Source organism: Physeter macrocephalus, chromosome 19 (genome assembly GCF_002837175.3).
Source record: "Physeter macrocephalus isolate SW-GA chromosome 19, ASM283717v5, whole genome shotgun sequence".
Lineage (NCBI taxonomy): Eukaryota > Metazoa > Chordata > Mammalia > Artiodactyla > Physeteridae > Physeter > Physeter macrocephalus.
In genome coordinates, this window is record NC_041232.1 from 8,172,299 (window position 1) to 8,200,272 (window position 27,974).

A 27,974-nucleotide genomic window follows, 5' to 3' on the forward strand; every position below is an offset into this window, starting at 1 on the left:
GCGGACGCGCAACCACTGCGCCACCAGGGAAGCCCCCATAAGTTTGAAATTTTAAAAAATGAGTTGATTTAAAGAAAACTAGTAAAGGGACTTTCCCTGGTGGTCCAGTGGTTAAGATTCCGTGCTTCCACTGCAGGGAGTGCAGGTTCGCTCCCTGATCGGGGAACTAAGATCCTACATGCAACACGATGTGGCTGAAAAGTAAAAAGAAAAAAGAAAACTAGTAAAGATAGAATAGTACAGATGGTACACAGATATGGTCCAAATCATAAAGGTGGACTGCAGGTGACTTGAGTTTGATGCTGTCATAAAACTTGGGGAGAAGACTCATTGATTGATGGATCTAATGTCTCTCAAACTTGAGTATCTGTTGAAAAGGCAAGAAATCTAAACCACTTCCTCCCACTGCCCTTGACTGTACCCTCGCCTCCTTTCCCCAATGGGCTGCTGGGACCTCAGGCCTGGGAGAGAAGGAGAGAGGGATAAGAAGGAAGATGAAACAGGATGGCATAAATAGTCGCAGCCGTTCTGAAATGGGATGGTCGGGGCCTCCCAAACCCTTTGCATAAGTGCTTCTCAGTTGCCGCATGGCCTCTCCCACAAGCCAAATGGAAAGCTCGAGGTGAAAAGAAAATGGAACGTGATTTAGAGAGAGATGACAGAGCAGCCAGAGGGTCTAAACCCAGCAGTGTTGTTCTGAATGAGAACAGCAACATTCAGGCAGAAGACATGGTGACGGACAGTATCCACATGCTCATGGCTACAAGGAAAGGAGGCAGAAGGAGGAGAGGAGAGGAATCAGAGGGATAGGCGAAGGAGAAGATAAAGAAATGGAGGAAAAGACGGAGGAGGAGGCGGAGGAAGAAGAAGAAAAGGGGGGGAGGAGGAGACCACAGTGACAACTGTGTGTGCCATACACATGGCAACAAAGACCCCTTCTCCATCCCTGCTTTGAGTCACGAAAACGTGCCTAGTGGCCCAAGACTCATCTTCTCACATCTGTGCAAGGTGCAAATGCATGTGTTTAGGAAAACCTTTACAAAAGCAAAACATTCTCTTAGGATTTTTTCCCCACAAAATATATGGTCCTTTACCGTAAGTCAATAATGCATGTAACTGCACATTTGTACACACATAACAGGTATGCTGGTGGTACCCAGGTCTGGTGGTGCCAGGCAGCTGCAAGAATAGTGGGGTCCTCCAGGAGGAGGGCCACGTGTACCAGGCTATGGCTGGAGTTGGGGAAATGAGACCAGTGGCTTCAAAGGATGGTCAGAACATCAGGACCAGTCTTTGCCCTCAGAAGCTTCTCCCAGGAAGAAGCAGACCTTCCCACTAAGACAGCCCCATGTGGGCCAGCAAAAGACAAGTCCCCACCTGCCCGCTGCTGTGTGGCTTCAGACTTACCTCTGCTGGCAATCTTCCAAGAAAGGGGTGACTTGGGTTCAGCCAGGCCACTAATGCCACCTGAAACTCCTTTACTTTGCTGGCTTATTTGGAAACTAACTTTTTCTATAGAAAACCTGAAGTTTTGATGAGTGCTCATTAGATTAAATCAAGCTTTGCTTCTGCAGCAGAAAACCAGAAGTTTCTCTTGGCGCATGGTTAGAGGCTGCTGGGGGTGGAGAGCCATGCGAGGTCTCCATTGTGCAAAGACTGTGGTTCAGAATGGCAGCCGTGAGTGGGAATCATAGATATTGAGGAGATAAGTTGATGGTCTATGGGAACACTGGGGGTGAGAGAGGAGCTAGCTCAGCAGTGGGGATACAGTGAGGCATCGACTTAGAGGTATACTCTTGAGTCCAATGGCTGACCATCTTGGGACCCCTCCTGTGTATGGACCTTGGGATACATGGTAGACTGTTTGCAAAAATACTCAATCATTTCCCTGCCTGTATTTACAGCCCTTTTCATTGTCACTTTTCAAAACCTCCCATCAACTGGTGGAATCTATTTCTCCATCCTTTCAATCTGAGCTCAGCCATATGACTTCTTTGACCAAAAGAATATAGTAGAAATTAACTTTATGCCAATTCCAATCCTAGGTCTCAAGAGGCATTGCACACTTTTGTTTGCTCTCTTAGAAACTGCCATCATGGCCATGTAAACAAGCCTGAGCTAGCCTAATGGAGGACGAGAGATACATGGCCCAGTTTCTCCCACTATCCTAGCCAACAGCCAGCCAATTGTCAAAAGCAGAGTTGCCTGGCTGGCCATCAGCTGACCAGAGACACACAAAGAAGTTGAGCTGAGACCAGAAGAACCACCCAGCTGAACCCAGCTCATATTGTTGACCTACAGAATCATCACAAGCTAAATAAATGGCTGTTTGAAGCCATTAAGATCTGGGATGGTTTGTTACACAGCATTACTTATGGTAACAGCTAACTGATACAAAGGATGAGATGAGATTCACCAGCCTTGAACTTTCAGGGGAAAGACCAGGGAGCTATCATAAGAATATGTCCCTCTCTGTGTCTGGGTCACTGAGGTGGGGTGGAGGGTGGGATATGAGGACACAGTCTTCAGAAGCAAGCATTTCTTTCTTTCAAATTAAAAAGAAAATCCCCAAACACAGAAACAAAAAATAACCCAGGTTCACATGTTTCTGTTTATATATATTTTCTCTCTCTAGAGACACGACTCTGTAGTAAACTGTAACAAGATATGCTGGCAACACTGAGAAAAGGAGGGCACTCCATAGATAAAACAACTCTCACGCATACGATTCAGGGACACAAGGACACACACAACGTACAAAGATCCGAATAAACAAAGTAAGCCGAATAAATAGGAGTTATTCCAAATCACAACCACGACGCTCTCTGGAACACCACGAGAGAAGGCAGAGAAGAGATCTTGTGCTGTACTTTCAGACTAGTCTGTCAAAAAATAAATAAGAATCGGAAGGTCTAGGACCTGGGTCTTGCTAAAATAACATCCTCTGTAGTGAACAGTTGAATGGCAATATAAACTTTTATCTGGAGGGGACTTTCATATATTTTCTCCCATCTTGGGAAGGTGGGGGACTAGGGCGAGGAGATGCTTTCTCACGGAGCAGTCTTTGGAAGCGAGGGCCGTCTAGTCTCATCCATCCTGCCCAGGAGACCCTACTCAGGCGGAAGTTCAGTGCAACCTAAAGTGCTGGGTCCCAGGGAAGCGCCTTCACAAGCACGCCAGGCAGGGGATTACTCCCTCTCCTGGTTTGCTCAGGACGGAAGGACTAATGCACTCTCTCTGCGACTGCTTCAAAGTGCTTGACGAATCTCCTACCCTCTCCAAAATCCTACCTGCCATTCTTGGGAAGAGCATCCCTCCCCAACTCTGTTTCTCCCGACTCTGGTACGCTCTCAGAAGAGAAGGGCTGGCAGGACCACTCTCCTGGGAGGACAGGTAGGCAGGGTAAACTAGCTCGCTTAGGGTCTGTTTGGGGATTGGTGACCCTCTGTGTGAAGACATGGAGGGGACCATCTCCAGTCTGGTCTGTGACCCTGGCACCAGTTCATCAGCTGATGTTTCTTTCCCAAGAAAAACACCCGCCATACCCTACCTGGGCCATCCTCTGTCCTCCTTTCCCTCCTTTGTCCTGAGTGAGCAAGGGCACTTAGAGAAAAGCCAGCCTCCCTAAACAAGTGGCTTGCACCAACACACATCTTCCAAGCTTCTGGAACATCAGACCCGATGTATGGAAGGAGAGGCGAGGTCCTCCCTAGGAAGAGAGCAAGGGGATGTGGACTCTGCCCTGCCCGGGGGCCCCTGAGCAGGACCCGGAAGAGGCCTATCTCATGCTTACAGACACTTCTCACAGGCAGACGTCTTTCTTTAAAAGAAGAAAAAAGTCTCTCCTGGGCCAGGTGGAGGAGAAAAAATGAGAAATATACAACGGTTGAAATCCCAGACCCCAAGAGAGATGTGCAAAGGACCCCATGTGCCTTTTCTAAACGGAAGAAAGTCTCAGGATATAGGCGGCTCAGGTACAAAGAAAGTGGAGAGGGAGATACACTTGTAGCCCCTCCTCCAAGCCAGTGGTTCTCAAATGGGGCTATTTGGCAATGTCTGGAGGTGCTCCGGGATGTCACAAGGGGTTGGGGAGGAGGGTGCTACTGGCATGTAGTAGGTAGAGGCCAGGGATGCTGCTCAAATTCCAACAGTGCACAGGGCAGCATCCCTCAAAAAAGCATTAAATGTCAACAGTGCTCTGCTCCAGGCCAACCTTCCAGCCACGTTCTGGAACATCTCCAAAGGCCCCTTTCAGAGTGCAGAGGTAGCCCCACAGACCTCTCCTATACCAGCTTCCAAAAAGTTCCCTCCCCAAGTCTCATCCGACAAGACAGTTGGGGGGATGGGAGAGAAGAGGGAGGAGACCATTCCGGGGACCATGAACGAAGAAGTTCCCTCCGCACACCAACAACTCCCAACTCCCACAAGGGAGAAATCCCAGACTTGGGCGATCTTTGGTCAAACAGGAGAACGTAAGGCTGAACTGAAGGGGCAACCCCTCGATCCCACCTGCCTGGTGGCCAAAGTTGGGGTACTTTCTCTCTGCACAGAGGTCCATGCTTGGGAACAGATGCCAGGACCTTGCTCCCTGGGCAGCCAGGAGGAGAAGCAGGCAGGACAGGCAGGTGGGTGGAGGCTTGGCTGACGCTGCCTGGGTGACGTGGCGTGGTCCTCACTTGTTCTCAATCAGGGTCTGCACCTTGTACACGAGGTCCCGGGCCAGCTTCAGGACTTGTTTGGTGTTGTGTCGCTCAGCCATTTCTGAAAGAGCGGAAGTAAAATCTCATGAGCCTCTTTCTCTGTCCATCCTCGGGACGCACTTTCAGTGCCCGGAGAGGTCTCTGGGGTATCCCCATCATCATCATCATCTGGCATTAGCCCCAGAGCAGTTCTGGAAGCAGAGACTTTGGGGAAAGCCTGCATCTCCAGACCTCGGTTTCCTCATCTGTAAAATGGGAACCATAACAGTACCTACTTCACAAGGTTACTGTGAGATCAAACGAGACAAAGCTAGCTCTCAGTGTGTGTGTTTAAAAACATATTAGGTCCTCCCAACACCCTCCTACAAACATAATGACTGGACACCTTTTAAGAAAGCAATGCCAGGCACATGGTAGATGCTTAAAAGTAGAGAAGGAAGGAAGCAACAGAAGGAGAGGGGGAGGGGAGGGGAGAAAGCACCAATAATCACTTTGTCGAGAGTGACACAAAATGATCAGCTCTTCAAAGCAGAATAATCCTAAACTTAGACGTTTATCATAAAGAAATCATTTGGGGACTTCCCCGGTGGTCCGGTGGTAGTCCCCGCCTTCCAGTGCAGGGGACGTGGGTTCGAATCCTGGTCAGGGAACTAAGATCCCACATGCCACGGGGCAACTAAGCCCGCGTGCCACAACTACTGAGCCCACGTGCTCTGGAGCCCGCGCACCAAAACTAGAGAGAGACAACCCGCATGCCACAGCTAGAGAGAATCCCGCACGCCGCAACAAAAGATCCCGTGTGCCACAACGAAGATCCTGCATTCCGCGTGCCGCACACGACAGAGCCCACGTGCTCTGGAGCCCGCGCACCAAAACTAGAGAGAGACAACCCGCATGCCACAGCTAGAGAGAATCCCGCACGCCGCAACAAAAGATCCCGTGTGCCACAACGAAGATCCTGCATTCCGCAACTAAGACCCGACGCAGGCAAGGAAATAAATAAATAAATAAAAATTGAAATTAAAAAAATAAAAATAGGGATAAGTAACATTTTAAAAAAGAACCTCAAAAAAAAAACAAACAAACAAGAAAGAAAGAAATCATTTGGTAGAAGAAAAAAAGAAAAACAAACAAAATCACTAACACCATGGTTCCCAAACTGGGTGCTGAGGAATCCCAGGGTGCCACAGTGAACACATGGAAACTTTGAGGGAAAAACAGCTATCTTCCACATCTGCTGAACACCACACAAACTGCTAATGCGAGTGAGTTTGCAAATTTCATGACATTCCATCAACGGCTTTACAGCTTTGCAAAAACTAGGTTTTCAGCAAGCAGTTGCTGTGATAAAAGCAAGTATCATATGAAAATCACTGTGGAATAGAAAATGAAGGTGGTGGGGTTCAAAATGATTCCAAGGTTTGAGAAGTTGTGCAAAGCCCAACAGGTGAACACAACCATTAGTAACTGTACTTATTTATTTATTTATTTATTTATTTATTTATTTTTATTTTGGCCACGCCGTGTGGCGTGTGGGATCTTAGTGTCCCGACCAGGGATTGAACCCATGTCCCTTGCATCGGGAACACGGAGTCTTAACCACTGGACTGCCAGGGAAGTCCCAGTAACTGTACTTATTTAAATATAAAATAAAAATACTATTTTCTTTTGACTTACACTTATTATTTTTTCAAATGGCTACTAAGTTGTTAGGATAGATATACTTATTAGGTGGTTTGGACCTAACTAGTTACTGAATGGAACTTTTGGTCCGGGTGCCACGAAAACTTTACAGAGACATTAGGGGTGCCGTGAACTGAGAAAGTTTGAGAACCTCCACGCTAAGACAGGAATTGCTTTGGGTTCTCAATCACACCCTAAAACGGAAAACAACCTAGATGCTCCATCAGAAGGGATGGTTCAGTAAGTTATGAACAGTCACTTGAGGTGTATTCTGCTGTCTTAAAAAATTACTATATGGAAGATGGTTTTTAAAACATTAAGTGGAAAAAACCCTAGATACAACTGGATTCTGAAATGATAACAACATAAAAATATACATTACTTTGGGAAAGACTAGACGGAAAAAACATTTTTAAAAAAATGAACCCACTGGGCTTCCCTGGTGGCGCAGTGGTTGAGAGTCCTCCTGCCGATGCAGGGGGCACAGGTTCGTGCCCCGGTCTGGGAGGATCCCACGTGTCACGGAGCGGCTGGGCCCGTGAGCCATGGCGGCTGGGCCTGCGCGTCCGGAGCCTGTGCTCCGCAACGGGAGAGACCACAACAGTGGGAGGCCCGCGTACCGCAAAAAAAAAAAAAAAAAAAAAAAAAATGAACCCACTAAGTACAGTGTGGTTTCCTGGATTGGATCCTGGAGCAGAAAAAGGACATTAGTTAAAAACCAAGTGAAATCAAGTCAGTCTGTAGTTTAGTTGATAATAATATATCAATGTTAATTGCTTTGTTCTACAAATGTACGAGGATCAGGTAACACATTAACATTAGGGGCAGCTGGGTGAAGGGTATTGGGAACTCTCTGTACTATCTTTGCCACTTTTCTCTAAATCTAAAATTATTCCAAAATAAAAAAGCTTCTTTAAAGAAAACTAATAATGTTTCCAGTGTAAGGTCATCACAGGTGGCTTTTCTCTTCTTTTGCTTTTTCCAAAACCTTCTTTAGTTTAAGAAAATGTTTTAATAGTGATAATATTGATAGTAGCAACAGCTTCTATTCATAGTAACAGCTATGAGCCAAGTACCACCTGACTGATGGGCTTTATATCCTTGTGGTCTCATTAAATCCTCCTGACATCTCCGTGAGGGAGGTGTTAGTACCATTTTATCCCCAAGGACTCTGAAGCCCAGAGACATAAAGTCACTTGCCCAAGTCACACAGCTCCCAGGTGGCAAGGCTGGGATCAGAATCCATCTCTGTTTGATTTCAAAGACTGTGCCTTTTTCATGCCATTTCAACTGCTTTCCTGTATCTGCCCTCCCTACACGTCAACCCTCTGAAGAAGACACTGTTACTCCATTTCCCAGATGAGGAAGAGAGAGGGGAAGCGACGTGTCCATGGCACAGCTGGTTAATGGCAGAGCCAGGGATGCTCCCTGAGCCTGATTTCAACACCTAGGCCCCTTCTGCCAGATCCCTGAGAAAAACACACAGAGATCACTCAGCATTACAAGATGTTAACTCATCCATTTGGAAATAGCTGCAAGAAGTGGGGAGAACCCTCCTCCATCCCCTTCATGGTGCATCAGTCTCAGTGACCCTCCATCCCTCTCCAGGCCCCAGGAAGGGGCCCTCCAGAAGCCTGCACCCCTCAGATAAGACCCTGGTCACGTGGATACCGTTAAAAAATTTGATGATGTCTGTGAAATCCATGTTGTTCTCCAAGATGATGTCACGGTAGACCTCCACCAGCGCCAGCGCGATGAACAGGACATAGTGGGCGGACGACACATGTTTGGCTGCCCAGATGGTCTCCCAAACAGAGAAGACGTCATCATAGATGAGTTCTGCCGGGACACCAACACACACGCGCAGGGGGAGGGTCAGTCACTGAGCTCACGGTGCTGCCCTCCCTCTGGAAAGATCCCGGGCCAGCCATGGTCCGCGCTTCTGTCCTGGAGCAGTGGACAGAGCTCAGGCCAGGAGACAGGAGACCTGGACACTGTCATTTGACAGAAGCCTCGGTTTTCCCCTCTGTAGAATAGGCTATGCAAACCAGGTGGGTTGTAATTTTCCAACTCTGACTGACATCCTGTAAGTGGAGGAACCGGGCACATGCAGATTTGATTTACATTGACCTGTCCTTACCCTGCCCCTTGGTCAGTGTCCCCCTCTCTCCCTGCTCCCTCCATCTCTTTTAGCACCAATGGGGGTATCTCCTTTTCCCCCTGCACCCAGGCAGAGCTGGCTGCTGCCTCTGGGTCTGGTAAAGAGATAGAATAGAGCAATAATGAAAAGTAAGGCTTCCTATGTCCAATAAACTCAGTCTGAATCCTGGCCCCATCACTTACTAGTAAGGTGACCTTGGGCTAGTTACTTCCCCTCCATGAGCCCTGCTCTTTCCTCATCTGTAAGTGGGGTGATACTAATAGTAATAAAGGACTGAAGAAATAATACATAGAAATGGCTCAGCACAGTGCCTGGACCTTAATAAGCACCTCCATACAGGTTAGATATTATTAGCATCACCCCAAATTGGCATGACAGCAATGCACCGTGTCAGACATCATTTCTAAGTCACGTGTGAAAGATGCTCTATGGGCTTCAGAGTTCTTGGCCTCTGATAAGCAGCTTAATAGAATGGAAGGGAACTGGGCTTAGGTAGACAGAGTTGGGCTCAGATCCTGGCTTTATTATTCCTAGCTCTGAATTTAGTTCTTCTCAGTCTTAGTCTCCTCATCTGTAAAATGGGGATTGTGACAACACCTACTGCATAGTGTCTCTGCAAGGTAAGTTGGGTGAACTGATAGTCAGAACTCAACAAATGGGCATTACTCTCTTTCACTGGCTTTGTTACAACACCTCCCAGCCTCACCTCCGTGGTACCTTTTCCCCTGAGATTCTGCTACAAAGAGTCTGAGAACAAGTTTCCAGTTTGAAGTCTGTACCTCGCTTGAAATCCAGCAGGAACCAGCGGTAGCAGAAGTAGAAGTGAGTATAGTCCCCGTTCTGATGCATCAACTCGAAGAGCTCTGAGTCCAGGATCTGTCAGAGAAAGGAAAGATAGGCATCAGCCTCCTAGGCAAAGGCTAGACTAGAGGGGACAGCTGAATAAATGATGCTACATCCCCACACCGGATACCATACAGCCCTTAACAACCAGGTGGAGTTTAAAAATGGGCAAAGGATTTGAGGTGGAAATCAACCTAGCTCAACCTAACCCCGTCATTTCTCTAAAGAAGATGGGCAAACAGCCAATAAGCACGAGAGATGCTTACCATCATCAGCAATTAGGAAAATGCAAATCAAAACCACAATGAGATACCACTTCACATGCACTAGGATGGCTATAATAAAAATGACAGACAACAAAGTGTTGGTAAGGATGAAGAGATATTGGAACCCTTATATGTTGCTGGTGGGAATGCAGACTGGTGCAGCTGCAATTCCACTCCTAGGTATATCCCCAAGAGAAATGAAAACCTATGTCCATATAAAAACTTGTACATGAATGTACACAACAGCATTATTCATAATAGCAAAAAAGTGGAAACCACTCAAGTGTTTATCAGTGGATGAATGGGTAAACAAAATGTGGTCTATCCATGCAATGGAATATTCGGCAATAAAAAGGAATGATGTACAGATATATGCTATAACATGGATGGCCCTTGAAAACATGATGCTAAGTGAAAGAAGTCAGACACAAGAGGCCACATATTGTGTGACTCCATTTATATGAAATGTCCAGAATAGGTAAATCTATAGAGACAGAAAGTAGATTAGTGGTTGCCAGGAGCTGGGGAGAGAGATTGACGTCAATGGGTATATGGGGATTCTTTTTGGGGTGATGAAAGTGTTCTGAGATTAGATAGTGATGATGATCTCACACCTGTGAATATTCTAAAAATCACTGAATTGAACATTTTAAAAGGGTGAATTTTATGGTATATGAATTGATCTCAATAAAGGGGTGTGTGTGTGTGTGTGTGTGTGTGTGTGTGTGTGTGTGTGTATGAGAGAGAGAGAAATATACTCAAATATTTCTTTGCAGAAAAGGACCAATACAATCAAACATCCTGTTAAGGGCGAGGGCCATGTCTTGTTCAACAGTGTAGCCACAGTGCCTGAACCAAATAAATGCTCAGTGAGAATGAATGTAGTGGAGTTGAGCTGTTGAGTGAAGGTTGAGTTGAACGGAGTTTTTTAGTTTAACTTGTGTGTGTGTGTGTGTGTGCGTGTATGAGAGAGAGAGAAATATACTCAAATATTTCTTTGCAGAAAAGGACCAATACAATCAAACATCCTGTTAAGGGCGAGGGCCATGTCTTGTTCAACAGTGTAGCCACAGTGCCTGAACCAAATAAATGCTCAGTGAGAATGAATGTAGTGGAGTTGAGCTGTTGAGTGAAGGTTGAGTTGAACGGAGTTTTTTAGTTTAACTCAACTGGGCTGAGTTAAGTAGGATTGAGAGACTGAGTCAAGTTAAACAAGGCGTGGCTATTAAGTTGGCTTGCGGTCCATTGGGCTGAGCTGGAATAAGTTATATTATTGAAAAGCACAAGGTCCTACCTGGATTAGCGACCTCATGTTGGCAAAGTGCGTGTCCATGGCGCCTCCGTGGGGGAAGTTCTGGTTCATCCTCTTCATGAGCTCGGTGAAGCAGCTGAAGGCAAGGGCCTCTGTGGAAAGAGTGCAGGAGGAACAGTCAACTGCGCCACTGCCCAAGGAAAATGAGGTCCCAAAGTGATGGTCCGAGGCCCCGAGCTGGTTCACAAAGTCCACAGCCAAATGAGAAACATAAGGGCAATGGAGTACAAATGTATACCATTTCAAGGAACGCTCTCCAATTAATTACATACTTCCCACCTTTAGAGGTACTGAAATGTTTTATTTTAGGAAACAATGGTGACAGCAAAATGCTCTGTTTTAAAGATCCTTATTTGCTATAATAAAAAGTTGACAATGTTTGGTCCCAAGCTTTTTGAAAAAAAAATTCTACAGGGTTCATGAAATTCTCATGTCTGGGAACCACTGTGTTAAAAGAGCAATTGTCAATATTGGAAGGGTGTTTGCAGGCGTTATGCAAAGAAAGGGTCAAATAACATTGGGAAATGCTGCTTAGAGAGCCATTACCTATATTAAGAATGAAAAGGCTCTGAGAAGTCATGTAATTTAAAAAATCTTTTCTATTGTTCAACCCAGTGTTTAAAAAATTTATTTTAAAATAGTACCTTTTTTCTCTCTTAACACCTAGTAACTTTGGGGAAAGTTATGAGAAAGTTTCCAGAGGCACAGTAGGATCTCACTTATTTTTTACAAGACTTTATTTTTCAGAACAGTTTACATTTACAGAAAAATTGGGAAGAGTGTACAGAGAGTTTCCATATACCCCACACCTCATTCCCCCTACTACTAACATCTCCCATTAGTATGGTACGTTTGTTACAGTTAATGACCCACTGATGATACATAATTGACTCAAGTCCATAGTTTTTTATCTTATGTCCTTTTTCTGTGCCAAGAACTCATCCAAGGACTACATTACATACAACCGTCATCTCTCCTTAGGCTCCTCTTGGCTACGGCAGTGCCTCAGGCCTTCCTTGTTTTTGATGACCTTGATAGTTATGAAGAATACTTGTCAGGTATTCTACGGGATGCCTCCCTATTGGAATTTATCTGATGTTTTTCACATGATAAGACTGGAATTATGGGTTATTGGGAGAAAGACGTAGGTAATGTGCCATTTTACTCACATCATATCAAGGGTATACTGTATCAATGTGATTGAGGATGGTTGATGACCTTGGCCACCTGATAGACGCAGTGTTTTCAGGTTTCCCCACTGCATAGTTTCCCTCTCACCTCCCACCCCCTTCTACACTGAACTTTCTGGAAGCAAGTCACTATGCTCAGCTCTGAAGAGCTGGGAGTTATACTTCCCATATTAAAACAGCCTTACTGAGGTTTACGTACCATAAAATTCACTCTTTTAAATGTATAATTCACTGGTTTTAGTATATTCACACCTGTGAACCAAAATCTCTAATTTCAGAACATTTTCATCACCCCCAAAAGACACTCTCTCTATATCAGAGGTCATCACCTATTTCCCTCTCCCTGCAGTCCCTGTCAACCACTAGTCTATTTTCTGTCTCTACAGATTTGTCCCTTCTGGCAGCAATCTTATTTTAATGTTGCTAAAATGCCCAGCTTCTCACATGCTCTTGGAGGCAGTTTTCATATCTTACTGGTTTCCTCATTAATAAGTTGAATAAAATCTTTGTCATGTGTTTATTTTTTTTGTATGAGAGAGACATGTTAACTTTTTGAAAATTATATTTTATCAGTTCTGAAGGTCATCCACTGAGATGCTTGAGGGGATTAATCCAATGGAGACAAATTAAATCAATCTACCTGTACATCCTCGGTGGCAACAGAACTTTTTCTGACCCTCTAGCTCTTTTTTTCTTTTTCTACTGATATTATGTATTTGCTTTTATTTCTGGCTTGTATACCTTCAATAAATTAATCTGCATTGGTGGAACAATGACTGGGGATTTGCTCTTACGGTCTGACTATTTGGTGATCTCTGTTGGGTGTATAGTGAAAGCCTATTCTCTGTTGGGTGAGAGATGACAGAGGATCCAATTTTGTAGTCTTTTTTTCTTTGTTGTTCTTTTTTCTTTTTTTAATCTGTTTGTCTATTTGCAAACTCAAATCAATTAAGAATTACATGCTCACTGGAAGAAAATTCTCTGTTTCTCTGTTGGGTGAGAGATGACAGAGGATCCAATTTTGTTTTCTTTGTTGTTCTTTTTTCTTTTTTTAATCTGTTTGTCTATTTGCAAACTCAAATCAATTAAGAATTACATGCTCACTGGAAGAAAAATAACTAAGTTTTTGTGTTTCTGGTTCACTGTTTTCAGCAATGCTTTATGGTTTTTGGTGTACAAATCTTGCACTTCTTCTGTTAAATTTATTCATAAGCATTTTATTCTTTTAGATGCTATTGAAAATGGAACTGCTTTCCTAATTTCATTTTTAGATTATTCATTGCAATTGTATAGAAATACAATTGATTTTTATATAGGTCCTATATCCTGCAACCCTACTGAACCTGTTTATTAGTTTTAATGTGTTTTGGATTCCTTAGGATTTTCTATAGGCAAGATCATGTCATCTGCAAATATACATGGTTTTACTTCCTTTCCAATCTGGATGCCTTTATTTCTTTTTCTTCCCTAATTGTCCAGGCTAGGGCCTTTTGTGGCAAAAGTGGACATCTTTGCCTTATTCTTGATCTTAGGAGAGAAGCGTTCAGTATTTCACCATTGAGTATGATGTTAGTTGTGGGTTTTTCACAGATACCTTTTATCACGTTGAGGAAGTTCTCTTTTATTCCAAGTTTGCTTAATTTTTTTATCATGAAAGGCTGCTGAATTTTGTCAGATGGCATCTCTTTGTCAACTGAGATGATCATGTGATTTTTGTCCTTTATTCTATGAATGTAGTGAATTACACTGATTGATTTTCATACATTGAATCAGCCTTGCATTCCTGGGATAAATCCCATTTGGTCTTGAAATATAATCCTTTTTATATGTTGATAGATTCAGTTTGCTAGTGTTTTGTTGAGGATTTTTGCCTTTGATTTCATAAAGGATATTGGCCTGCAGTTTTCTTTTCTTGTGATGTCTTTGTCTGGTATTGGTATCAGGGTACCAGTGGGTCCTCATATAAGGACCTGCCTTATAGGATGAGTTGAGAAGTGTTCCTTCTTCTTCTCTGTTTTAGAAGAGTTTATGAAGTATTGGTATTCATTCTTTGTTAAGTGTTCGGTAGAATTCACTAGTGAAGCTGTCTGGGTCTGAGTTTTCCTTTGTTCTCACTCATGTTTATACAACCAGTGGCTAGCAAAAGCTTGGATGGGTGTTGGACACCTGGAAGTAAGTGTTGGTCAACATGGAATAAGAGAACTTTTTATTTCACTAGGACCCTGATGTGTTCACTGGACAGGTCTTCTGAGCACCTGTACTGACCCATTCCATGGAGTCACAGAGTCAGGTTAACCTCTCTTCTATGTAGTGGGAAGGAAACTGCATCCCCAGTTCTGGGGCAGGGAGGATACACTCACCGTCATCCAGAATGACCAAAAGTGGAGCCAGGAGGTCACACATACCCTGGACATAGCCGATATCAATGTGCTGCCAGATGTAGCTACAAGAGAGACACAAGATGCCCAGTGATGGCCCCCACAATATGCCTCTCCAACCCACTCCTCCTTTACCTCCATCCTGGTTTGGTCCCCATCTCTCACCTGGACCACTCCCTCAACCTCCTGCCTGCATCCCCATCCCCAGTCTCACTCTCTTCAAACAGCCTATGCTCAGTCACCAGGATGTCCTTCTTAAAGCTCAGCTCAGGGAGACCACTGCATGCTCAAAAACCCCACTGCATGACAGGACAGTGTCCAAACTCCTTAACTGGGGGTGCAAGGAGTTCACAGTTTCCTCCCAATCCCTCTTTACAGTCTCACACATCACTTCCCAGTGCTTCTTCCCCTCCAGCTGCAGAGGTATTTACCTTTGTACAAATAAAGCATACATTCATGCCCCCGTGCTTTTGTCCCAGCAGTTTCCTCTGCCTGGAATTCCCATCTGTTCCTTAATAATAATAACTAATATTTACTAAGCATTTACCGTACGCTCTGTCCACTATACATGTACTGTATCATTTAATTCTCAAAATAATCATATGAAAAAGTTACTATTATTATCCCATTTCACAGGTAAGGGGAATGAGGCACAGAGAACCAAGTGACATGCACCAGGTCATACACCTAACAATAAATGGTAGAGACAGGATTTGAACCCAGGTGGCCCCACCCCGGAGTATGTGCTCTTAACTTCAGTGCTAAATGATTTATTTCTTCAGTGTCTTCTCTTTTTGCCAAAATTCATCTTGAAGGTCACACCACTGTGAGGCTTTCCGTGATTTCTCCTGGTGCCATAACTAGGTAAAAGTCAGTCTATCCTTCCTTCTTCCCCAGCACTATTTAATTTTAAGGTAGCATGCTATATTAAAGTTAATTATGTTTGTATCTCATCAACTAAATTTTGAGTGGCAGTAATTGCTTGGGAGACCATAAGACAGAATAGTTAAGAGGTGGTGTTTATTAATAAGAACGGTTTGAACAGGGTTTGGTAATCCTTTTCTGAGATAAGGATGAGAAGTATTTTCAGCTGTGTAGGCCATATGTTCTCTTTCTCAACTACATAACTCTGCAGAAGCAATCACAGATAATACGCAACCAAATGGGCATAGGTGAATTCTCAAAAAAATTTTATTTACAGAAGCAAGTGGTAGGCTGGATTTGGCCCATGGGCTGTAGTAGTAGTTTGCAAACCCCTGAGTTAGAGTAGCATGTAAAGATGTCCAGGATGCACTGTTGAGTGTAAAAAGCAAGTTGTAGAAAAACAGTTTATAGTATAACCCAACGCAGATAAAACATTTTTTAAAAATTAAAATGTGTGCATTCATATTATATTATACTATATATTACACAGTATAACTATATGTTATATAGTATAATTACATGCTATATATTTATATAGTTATATAGCATATTACATTAAATATTACTATCTAAATAAATATCAATATATTAACATGTGTATATTCATATTATACTATATATTTATATAATTATATACTATATGTGAAGCATAATTATATGTTATATAGTATAACACTGTATATTATATAACATACTATCTATTATATATGTGTATATATAGATATCTCATATATATGGCTTGGGAGGATATTCACTAAACTGTTAGCAGTAGTTTCTCCTTCTAGGTGAGTGGCATTGATGAATGGATATAAAAGGAGAAGTTTCTCTTTATACTTTATGAACTTCTGATTTCTTTTGTTGATTCAGGTTTTTAATAAGCATGGGTTACTTTCATATATCAAGAAATAAAATATTTACTATTTAATGAAACGTAACCAGTAGCCCCAAATCCTGGCTTAAAGAAATAAAGCAGAGATTCTGGAGTCCGAGAGAAATGGGTGAGTTCCCGTTCAGCCACTGACCACCTGGAGGGACCCTGAGCAATGCGGTACCCCTCTGAGCCTCCATCTCCTCACCTATAAAAGGGGAGAACGCTTACCTCATAGGCTTGTTGTGAGGGCCAAGTGAAATGATGTTAGTAAAGGGCTCAGGACAGTGCCTGGTATACTGTAGGTGCTTAGTAAATGTTCTCTATTATTACCATTACTATAATTGTTATATAATTGTCAGGATGGGCTGGAAAGAGATTCAAGGTGGGCATGGTGCCAGCTGCAGAGAGTGCGATTCTAAATGGGCTCCCCGTAGCCCACACCTGTGCCATCCCCTCCCAATCCCCGACTGATCCATCCCCCCCCACCACCCCCCAGCCACCTGCACATGATGTTCCGTAGCTTCTCCAGGTTGGCGGGTGTGAAGTACGAGTAGTTGCGGTCACACCTCTGCACGTCCTTCTCGATGCGGTGCAGGTTCACCGTGTACAGATCCAGCAGCTCTGGCTGCGGGCCCCCAGGAGGGGAGGAAAAAAACAATTACACCCCAACTCCTCACAGAGGCTGTCTTCCAGAGATTCTCTTTCCTCCTCCTAGCCCTCTCCTGTCATCACTGAAAAAAACTTCCTCTACCTGGACCAGACAGATGTTCGACTTTATTTTTGTTGCTATTGTTTCCTGAGAAAGCCTCTTTCACTTTGTAGGATGAAAATTTTCTTTATTTTTTTCCTTTATAAAACAACACAACTCTGGGACTTCCCTGGTGGGCCAGCGGTTAAGACTCCACACTCCCAATGCAGGGGGCCCATGTTTGATCCCTGGTCAGGGAACTAGATCCCGCATGCCGCAACTAAGACCCGGCGCAGCCAAATAAATAAATATATTTTTAAAAATAAACCCCCCAAAATAAAACAACACAATCCTATGAGAGGTAAAGAATTACTATCCCCATTTTATAGATGAAAAAAGTAAGACTGATCTATATATGTATATATATGCTACAATATATATGTAGCAAACTAATAAAAAGCAAACAAAGAAATGAAAATACTTCTAGGAAAAACAAAATTTTTTGCAGGAAAGACAAAACATATACAGGTTACTACATGGATTATGCCTTAAATTCTTATAATAATATAACCACCGGACAGTCATTTAACTAAAATTACTATAACCATAGTGAATGGATGGGGATTGGGACGGTTTCACTCGTGTGGTGAGGGGGTGGGTGGGGGAGGAGGAAGACTGAATCCTCTTCCTCCACAGTGGGGAGTCAATAGATGTCAAAAACTGAAGAAAAACAAAAAAAGATCAGTAAGTAGCAATACAGGTGTATTATTTACAGACATGAGGGTAAACACCAGATAATTTGGGCAGAAGAAGTAACTAGTACTGCCTCTGGGGAGAGCCTAATGGGCAGAGGTGGGGCAGACAACTTCCAGTGTTTGGATCCAGCCTTGTCTGACTGTTTGACTCTTTGTGATAGAAATAAAAAGTCCTTTGAAAGAAAATGGATATACAACACCTGGCCCAGAAAACCTCCCTTTCAGCTGATGTCCTTTGCGTTGGGCTTTTTGGCAAGAAAGTAAAATATTTGAAAGATATTGGACCTGAGTGTAAATCAGGATGCTCACCATCAAGGTTGCTATTGATCGCTATGGGCTGAGCACAGAGGCCTTGACTCACTAATTCTGAAAACAACTCAGGGAGGAAGGTACGAGATAGATAGGGAAACTGAGGCTCAGAAAGATAAAGTGATGTACCTAAGCTGGGATCTGAACCCAGCACTGTTTGTCTGCAAAGCCTGTGTTCTTTAAGTATTATATTATCTTCTCTCCCCAATGGGTTTCTACAGTGAACCCTCCGTGATGGGAAAAGGCAATGAACCAGAGGTCGTTCTGGATAACTGAGGTTTGTGGGACACTCCCACCCTCCTGAGGCTGCAGAAAATTGAGTGGAGGAGAATCCTGGTGACTTACAGAGTAGGTGACGCCACTAGAAGACACAGGGGATGCCTCGTTGTTGGCAGAAGTGGTCACGGCCAGAGAAGCGAGCACCGGGAAGAGACTTTCCATCTCGGGCTCCTCTGAGAGGTTGTCCTCACTGTCCACCTGGCTCTGCTTCCCCACCTTGATGCCCCTCCAGCCCTCCATCGCAGGGCCCTCCCTTTCGGGCAGAGCTACATCCATACTGCCAGTGATGGACACGAACTCGTCCATGCTCCCGTTGGCCAGGAGGTCGCTCTCCAGGCTGTCCTGCACAGCCAGCTCCTCACGGGGGACCTCATCCCGGGAAGTGGTGGCCTCGCTGCTCTGCCCGTCATCCACACCGCTGTCCCTGGGTCGAATCACCAGCGGGGCAGGGCGCTGGGCGTCCATGACGCTGTCCTCCGTGCTCAGGCTGGGTTCTGAGTGCTCCGAGAGGCCCGAGGAGAAGTTGTGGGAGGAAGGGTGGCCGGAGTCTGGGGAACAGGTGCCATTCACCAGGCTCCCGTTGGGGATCTTGGGCTGCTTCTCCTCCAACCTGCATTCTGCCTCCACCTGCTCCACCTCGTCCACAGACTCGAAGACCTGCAGACCAGGTGCACAAAGACAGATGGACTAGGATGTCTATTGTGGTGCTGCTTCCAGCAGCAACCTGAATATCCATCCACAGGGGACTGGTTCAAATACGGAACGTGCCTGCAGGGGGACACTACACAGTCAGTAAAAAGACTGAGGCAGAACAAGGTGTAATGTATGCTCCCATGTGTAGAAAATAAAAAATTGCTCCATATGCATGCATAAGCATAGAATAATCCAGAAAGAAACAAGGAAGCATTGCAGTTGACTCTGAGGAAGAATACCTTTTATCATACAAAATTATGTGCACATAATTGTTTAAAGTAAAAAAATGAGTTAACCACATAAGGAACAGGCTAAAAAAGCATCCATGTGGTGGACTATTATGGATCAATTTTCAAGATTAGTTAGATGTATATGAAATACTACGGAAAAGTCTCCAGGATACACATCTAAGATTTATTTGTGGTTCTTTGTGTCTTTAGGCCACATCCCATCAAGGCAGACTGTCTAAGATCATGTCCCAAGATCACCTGAAATATGTCTTCTGTGTGGTTATGTCACCAACTTGATTTACTGTTAATTTCATGTGCTTCTGGTTTTAAAAAGATTTCTTTACGATTAAATTGCTTTTGGAGTTAACTTACCCAACTCCAAAGTCAAAACTAGAAAACAAAGTACATTCAGGGAAATGTAGCTTCTTTCCCTGTACCCCTCACCCCACTTAAGTAACCATTTGATCAGTTTCTGGTTTATCCTTCCATCATTTTAGAAAATAGATGCAAATACATACATATATTAATATTTCCTCTGTTTATGCAAAAGTGACATACTATGCACATTTTTTCCCTTTGTTTTTTTCTGTAATATTGCGTGAGAATGTGTTAACATTTCTTTGCACTGAATGAAATGAAAGGCTGTTGAACAATAACATCTGATGGTATTTATTTAGAAATTTTAAAAGATTACTAAACATCGCAATATATTACATACTGTCTATATATTTCTGTGTATGTAAAGGCATACAGAAGGGTCTGGAAGGATACACAGCAAATTGAAGATAGCAATGTTATTTCTAGGGAGGGCATGTGGGGATTAGGAATGGTCAAAGCCAAATTTAGTTTTCTCTGTAATATGTTAATTTTTTTAACAGGCAAAAGAGATTCACGTTATTACTCGTGTAGGTAAAACTTCAATTTTTAATGCTAGCATAAAAAGCTAAAACAGATCAACCATGAGTGACCTGTATATGAGGGACCTCCAGTCCCGTTATTCCAGGTTGGAGGGAGGGGGATGGGTAGGGAGGGGCGGGGCCTCCGGGAGGTCACCTGTGTGCTGCTGCTGGAGTCGCTCTGCAGGCGGATGTTCTGGCGGCCCGAACTGCAGCTCTGGGAGGACTGAGAGAAAAAGGGGCAGGACGGAGTGTGGGTGAGGCTGCACCCGGGCTCAGGGTCCCCACATTGAGCTCAGGAGGGGCTGCTGGGCTGGAAGTCAGTAAGTGTGGTCTTATCTCTACCCCTGACTCGGGCCAAGTCCCTTCTCAGGGCCTCAGCTTCCTACCTATCAAATAAAAGTGGGGCGGCGGCTCACTCCCTGCTCCCTGGAGCCTCCTCGGAGGCCACAGCAGCCACTGGACCTCCACCTCCCACCCACAACCAGAGAACCCCACCTTTAACTGCTCTGCACTTGAGACTTCCAACTGATATTTTAGTTCAACTCAAAGGACTGGTTGTATGCATGTCTATTTTCTACTCCTTCCCTGTATACATGCTTTTTGCCCTATAACTTCTAGTTTCTATCTACCCTGATGTTAAGCTTGGCCAAGTGACCTGCTTTGGCCAGTGGGGTGTTAGCCAACTCAACAGGGCAAACACATAAAAAATGCTTGTGCATTTCTGCTTTCTCTCTTTAAGATCTGCTTTCACTGTGAGAACATGGCCAGGCTAGCTTGCTGGAGGATGAGACATGAGGAGCAGGGCCGAGTCACCCCAGATATGTGACAGCCCAACGAAGATCAACAAACCTTTTAGCTGAGCAGAACTGCCCGGCTGACCCACAGACTCATGAGTAAAAAATATATGGTTACTGTTGGACATCATTGGCTTTTGGGGGTTGTTTATTATACAGTATTAGTGTGGCAGTTGATGACGGATTTATCACTGGTGAAGGGAATTGACTTTCTTTTCATCCCCTGCTTTGGGATGCTAACTGGAGATTCTATCAGGACAGATATTTCTGACCTGGTCACTGGACTATTCTTGACATTCCAGGACGTTCCTGACAGTACCTGGCATATAGTAGGTACTCAACAGCATTTGCTGAACAAATGAAAGTCTAACACTGTGCTGGGCACTTTATATACACTAGCTTGTTTGAGTTGCACACGAATCTCCCCTATACGAATGATCATTCCCATTTCATAGATGAGGAAACTGAGGCCCAGAAGTAAAGGTGCTTGTCTGAGCCCCAGAGCTAAGAAATGAACGGGCTGGAGTTTGAAGTCAGGTCTGTCTGACTCCAAAGTCACCTTCTACCTAAAAGCCAGGGGTGAGACTCTGTCCCAAGGCCCCAGACACCCAGCCCTCACCCTTCCTACAACAGCCTGATGGAGCAGAGCCCCGCCCCCGGCTCCCTGAGGGGAGCCACCCATCACCTCATTGCTGATGGTGGAGTCCCGGTGTATCATCCGGTGCAGGTGGCTGTCCAGGCTGGCCCCCGAAGAACATTTGGCCAGGGCGGCCGCGTGGGATTCCCGTTCCCTCTGCCGCACAATCGCCTCACAGCCCAGCCACTCGGACATGGTCTGCGCATAGCAGGCATGCATCTGCTCATCCACCTGCCAGGGCAGATGCATGGTCACCTGGAATGCTGGGATCCCAGGGGACAACCAACCCAACCCAGAAGATGGTGGCTCTGACCTGGGACCCTGAGCCCTAGAAACACCCAACCAACATTCATGGAGTTAACATCCATCAAACGTTAACTGAACACCTACTATGTGCCAGGCACTGGCTAGGCCCTGGGGATACACAAAAGTGAGCAAGGCAACTTCTTTCTTTCCATTTTTCCCCCCTTCCTTCCTATCTTCCTTCTTTTATTCATTCATTCATTCATTCATTCATTCATACACTTATTCAAATATTTGTTGACAACCCACTCTGTGCCAGGCAGTATACTAAGCCTTGGGGATACTAAAGTGAGCAGACTGTTTCTTTCCTTCTTTATTACCTTTTTTTCCTCTTTCCTACTTCATTCATTCATTCACTTGTTCATCTAAGTTGATAAGTACCTACTATGTGCTAGGCACCAACCTAGGCATACGAAACATAAGATGAGCAAGATGCCTCATTTGTCCATTCCTCCAGTCACTCAACACACTTACCAGGGGCCTCCCAGGTGCCCAGCATGGGGGTAGGTGCTGAGAACACAAAGATGAATAAAAGTGACCCTTTCCTCAGATTTGTTTCATTTGATTAGTGGTATCATCATGGCCCTGACAGTGGATGATAAATGGTAATAAACATTTTACTCAAGTTATCTGTTCATCAATAGCTTTCTTGAGAAATATAAACTTTTTCATTAAATATGCACTTTTAAAACCTAACTCCTGGGCTTCCCTGGTGGCGCGGTGGTTGCGCGTCCGCCTGCCGATGCAGGGGAACCGGGTTCGCGCCCCGGTCTGGGAGGATCCCACGTGCCGCGGAGCGGCTGGGCCCGTGAGCCATGGCCGCTGGGCCTGCGCGTCCGGAGCCTGTGCTCCGCAACGGGAGAGACCACAGCAGTGTGAAGCCCGCATACCACAAAAAAAAAAAAAAAAGTGACCCTTTCCTTTACTTACAGCAATGGCTTTAGAGAAGGGCCACAGGTTTCTAGTGTTTCCCTTGCGGGATTTCAGCAGAGAAGATCGGAGCTTACTTCATTTCTGTGTTGCACAGCCCAGGTAACTGAGGTTCTGAATCTGCCAGACCTCTGGGCCCAAGTGGGGCAGACAAGCTGACGAAAGGGTGTGAGGGGGCAGGAAGGAGAAGAGGGAGGGCAGGGAGCCTGCCCCATGCCAGGGTTGGGAGGGGCGGGCGTCCTTTAGCTAGTCAGGGCTTCCAGAGAGAGGCTCCGGCTCCACCCTGCCCAAGCCTGTCATGGGCAGCTCCCTCCCACTGACTTCCCAAAGACTCATCCAAGCCCACCTCCCTGTTCCCACTGCCATCCTAGGCTAGGCTTCCAGGACCCCTCACCCAGATGACCTTCCTTCCTGGTGCCTGTTTGTCCCAGCCTGGCCCCTCCTGTCCATCTCCCACTCGGCAGTCTTCCTCCTGTTTCCTCTCCAGCCCTGCTTCGCACTGCTGCCCCCACCCGCCTCGTCCTTTACGTCCCAGCTACCCAATTATTATCTAAGTCAATTATTAGACTTGACACCAGAAGCACACTCCATCAGAGGGAAAATTGATACACTGAACCTCCTCAAAATTCTAAAAATTTGTTCTGCAAAAGACCCTGTTAAGAAGACAAAAAGACAAGGTACAGACTGGGAGAAAATATTTGCAAATGACATATATGACAAAGAATTAATATCTAGAGCATAAAAACTCTCAAACTCAACCATCAAAAAATGAAACAATTCAACAAGAAAGTGAACAGAAGCCATGATCTGACATTTCACTGAAGATTCACAGATGGCAAGTGAGCACATGAAAAGATGTTCAATATCACTCGTCAATTGGGAAATGCAAATTAAAACCACAATGAAATGCCATGTACTCATTCCTTTAAGTGGCTAACATGAAAAATAGTGATAACACTAAACCCTGGTGAGGATGCAGGTGTGGATCACTCCCACAGTGCTAGCGGGAAGATAAAATGGTACAGCCACTGCAGAAGTTTAGCGGTTTCTTATAAAACAAAACAAAGTGTGAACTACCATCGGGTCCAGCAACTGCATTCGAGCATTTATTCCACCTTATGCTCACATGGAAACCTGTATATGAAGGTTCACTGCAGCTTTATTTGTAATCACCAAAAAACTGGAAACAACCTGCCTATCCATCAACAGGTGGAGTTAAACTGTGGTGCATCCATACTGTGGAACACTACTCAGCCGTATAAAGGAATCAAGAATTGATACGCACAGCAACTTCGATGAATCGCTACAGATTTACACTGAGTGGAAAAAGTCAATCCCCAAAGGTTATACACTGTATGATTCCATTTCTACAACATCTTGAAATGACAGTTATAGAAATAGAGAATAAATCAGTGGTTGCCAGGAGTTAGGGATGGGAGTGAGTGGGAGGGAGGGAGGTTCGGCTATAAAAGGACATGAGGACCCTAGTAGCACTGGAAATGTTCAGTATGTTCACTGTGGTGGTGATACACAAACCCACACGTGTGATAAAATTGTAGAGAACTAAATAGACACACACACGAGTACAAGTCAAATGGGAAGCCTGATTAAGATTGAGATATATATATATACACACACACACACACACACACACACGTGTATAAGGATATATTATACAGCACAGGGAATAGGGCCAATATTTTATAATAACTACAAATGGAGTATAATCTATAAAAATTTTGAATCACTATGTTGAACAGCTGAAACTAATATGATATTGCAAATAAACTATATCTCAATTTAAAATATATACATATTTATTGTAAACAACAAAAAAGAAATGCAATTAAATATGGACTTTAATGTAAAAATAAAGATTGATACATTGCCAGTATATCTATGTCAATGTCAATACCCTGGCGGTGATATTACAGTTTTGCAAGAAGTTACCGCTGGGGGAAGTTGGATAAAGGATGAGATATCTCTGCATTATTTCTTACAAGCGCACGTGAATCTATCATTACCTCAACATGAAAAAGTTATTCCAAAAAATGACATCTGTGGCGTGTGTTGTGTTTCTATTGGACCGCGCTGCCCCCAAGCTTCCTGACTCCCCAACATCTCCCTGCCCCACCTTGGTCTACCATGGGACCAGAGCTCCCCCAGCCCCACATTACCTGGCTCTTCTTGTTGCCAAAGACCCTACTGCCCATCAGGGGTAACCAACCTCCTTCCTTTCTGTTTCTGTCATCCCAAACTGGTAGTGGCCCAGGAGGAAGGGCCACACGGCTTTGCGGATCTCTGGCTGGATGCCCCCGTAGTAGACAAGACGCAGCAGCTCCTGCTCCTCGTAACTCTGTGGTAGGTGGGGGGAAACAAAGGATTTGGTCAACAGGAAACCAGGGGATGGACTCTGCGACCCAACAGTCCAGCTTCTCAGACCTAGCCCTCAGTGATCATGCCGTAGACAAGGAAAGCCACATGGGCCCAGATATCCATCGCGGCATCATACAATAAAGCAAAACCCCAGGAACCCCCATAACTGTCCACCAATGGGGGAATGCTGCATCCCTACGTGGGAATACCACACGGAGAGTAACAGGGCAGCAGGCGCATTGATGAGAACCTACATAAAAGGACGTTCATTATATATTGTTAAGTGTAAAAAACAAGATGCAGAATAGGTCGAGGGTGAACCCATTTCTGTAAAAAACAAAAACAAAAACCCAAAGGTCAGAATATAATGAATTAACATTTCTACTTAATTTTTAGTCAATTTTGTGTACTGTGCTTATTGGGGAATATTATCTTGGAGATATTAATCTTTTTTTTTTTTTTTTTTTTTTTTTTTTTTTTTTTTTTGCGGTATGCGGGCCTCTCACTGTTGTGGCCTCTCCCGTTGCGGAGCACAGGCTCCGGACGCGCAGGCTCAGCGGCCATGGCTCACGGACCCAGCCGCTCCGCGGCATGTGGGATCTTCCCGGACCGGGGCACGAACCCGTGTCCCCTGCATCGGCAGGCGAACTCTCAACCACTGCGCCACCAGGGAAGCCCGGAGATATTAATCTTGACTCAGCACTAAGAAAATTGTTTTAAAGCGAATTAAACCGAAAAGGAACCATTTCCAGCTGATTCTTCGTACACTAATAGCTTTTGTGCACACAAGAATGACTTTAGCAACTGTTTGCTGTACTGTGGAATAGTTTTGTCCTTTCTTTTTTAAAATTCATCTCCAGGCAAAGGCTTTGCAGATACAATTTGTCAAGCAGTCGCGCTGGGGGCCCAGAGGGTCCTATCTGTGTGTGTGTGTGTGTGTGTGTGTGTGCGTGTGTGTGTGTGTAAAGTGCCAGTGACTGCCAGAAGGCTACCCTGAAGGGCACTAGGGTCCTGTTTCCTCCCACCTCTTTACTTCACATTCTAAAATTAAAAGCATGTTTCACTTCTTAACACTAGTCTTAAATGCATCCAACCACAATGGCAAAACCAGACATTTCGTTCCTGTTAGGAATTTTTATTCATATTGTATTGACAGTCTGGTCAACGCTGTATAAAAATTAGGGACCTATTTGGGGCTGAGGCTGTGAACGCTTCATCAAAAATCTGTGTTCTCTTCTCCCGGAGTCCACAGCTGGACTCCATTTCCCAGCCTCCCTTGCAAGTAGGTGTGGCCATGTGACTGGGTTCCGGCCAAAAGGATGTAAAAGGAAGTGATGTAATCCATTTTCAAGACAGGGCTTTGAAGAAGCACGTGTACTCCCTTCACACTTTCCATTTCCCCTCTGCTGGCTGGAAGCAGATGACCATAAGGCCCCAGAGGATGGTGGAGCCACAAGACTGAAAGATCCTTGACCCTCTAGAGGGAGGAGAGATGCCCACTCACCAGGAATGCCCACCCAGGACTGTTAAGTGAGCAATGAATACACCTCTATGGTGTCAGGCAACTAAAATAGCGGGGACTATGTGTTACTGCAGCCCAGGCCACCCTGACACAACGATGCAACCAAGCAGATTGTGAAAGGGTTGCAGGAGTGTTAGATGAAAAATATTCATTTTTGACTATTTATTGTTTCAGCCAATTTGTCCTTTGGATACTGCCTCCCAAACTGGGGAGATTGCGAGGAGCATTTGGGGAACTTTCTTTTCTTTTTTTTCTTTTTTTTGGCCGCAACGTGCGGCCCATGGGATCTTAGTTCCCTGACCAGGCATCGAACCCGGGCCTTTGGCAGTGAAAGCGTGGAGTCCGAACCACTGGACTGCCAGGGAACTCCCCGGGGAAGGGGGACTTTCAAAATATAAATTCTTGGGCTCCACTCTTAGAGGTGCTTAATCAGTAAAGCTGGAGCCCCTGGAGTGGAGCCCAGAAGTCTATAAATCTTTCAAATTCCTCAGGAAATGTGCACTCACTCTCACAGACTACCAGGGATTATGAACCCTGTAACCTTTCAAGAAAGGTAAGCTGGCATATCTATTTAAATTGAAAATGGACATCACACAGTTACATTTCTAGGACTCTACCCTCAAGAGAACTGGTACAGAAAGGTATATGCTTATAAAGATGTTGACTGCAGCACTGTTTGAAATAATTTTAAAAAAAAGAAAAAGGAACAGCCCAGATATCCATCATTAGAGGAAGATTTGACTAAATTATGGTCCACCCATATAAAGGGTGCTAAGGTTCTAACGTGTAATATTTTACTTAGAGATTTGAAAGATGTCTTTGATATAAAAGTAAGCTGGTCACTGAAAATACAAATATAATGTTACCTCATTAAAAAAATGAGTTTCAGCTTTATCTATATAGACATATCTGTGGATGTATAAGTATGGGAAATGTATAGCAGGGTCTGCACCAAACTGATACTCTTCATTAATTCAGGGGATCAGAACGAGGGGGGTGCAGCAGAGAGATGATATTGAAAAACTTAAAAGAAAATTCTGTACACCTGTGTTCTTCATTCTTTGAACTGTTAGAATAAGAAGGCATTCCTCCTGTAATTTCGAAAAACAACTATTTCCGGCAAAAAAAGAAAACCACCCTTCTTCTTGTCCAGGTTTGGGAATCAGTTTGTTGTTCCCACTGAGTCCCCTGGCATCCCCAGATTAATACACAGAATAGCACCTTCCCCCAA

At 44.5% G+C, this 27,974-nt stretch overlaps 1 protein-coding gene across 1 annotated transcript in view; it reads right to left on the bottom strand.

Moving 5' to 3' along the window:
* Window positions 1-41: 41 nt before the first annotated feature.
* Window positions 42-27,974, bottom strand: part of SGSM1 (small G protein signaling modulator 1) — a 61,886-nt gene continuing 33,953 nt past the window's right edge. The window contains exons 7-17 of the mRNA XM_055080680.1: window positions 26,611-26,698; window positions 25,073-25,258; window positions 21,661-21,843; window positions 20,336-20,404; window positions 18,426-19,016; window positions 16,829-16,953; window positions 14,516-14,598; window positions 10,948-11,057; window positions 9,324-9,420; window positions 8,055-8,222; window positions 42-4,761 (exon numbers count right to left, since the gene is read on the bottom strand). Of these exons, the coding sequence (XP_054936655.1) occupies window positions 4,673-4,761; window positions 8,055-8,222; window positions 9,324-9,420; window positions 10,948-11,057; window positions 14,516-14,598; window positions 16,829-16,953; window positions 18,426-19,016; window positions 20,336-20,404; window positions 21,661-21,843; window positions 25,073-25,258; window positions 26,611-26,698 (1,789 nt within the window). The 3' untranslated portion in view covers window positions 42-4,672. The remainder of the gene's footprint in view (window positions 4,762-8,054; window positions 8,223-9,323; window positions 9,421-10,947; window positions 11,058-14,515; window positions 14,599-16,828; window positions 16,954-18,425; window positions 19,017-20,335; window positions 20,405-21,660; window positions 21,844-25,072; window positions 25,259-26,610; window positions 26,699-27,974) is intronic.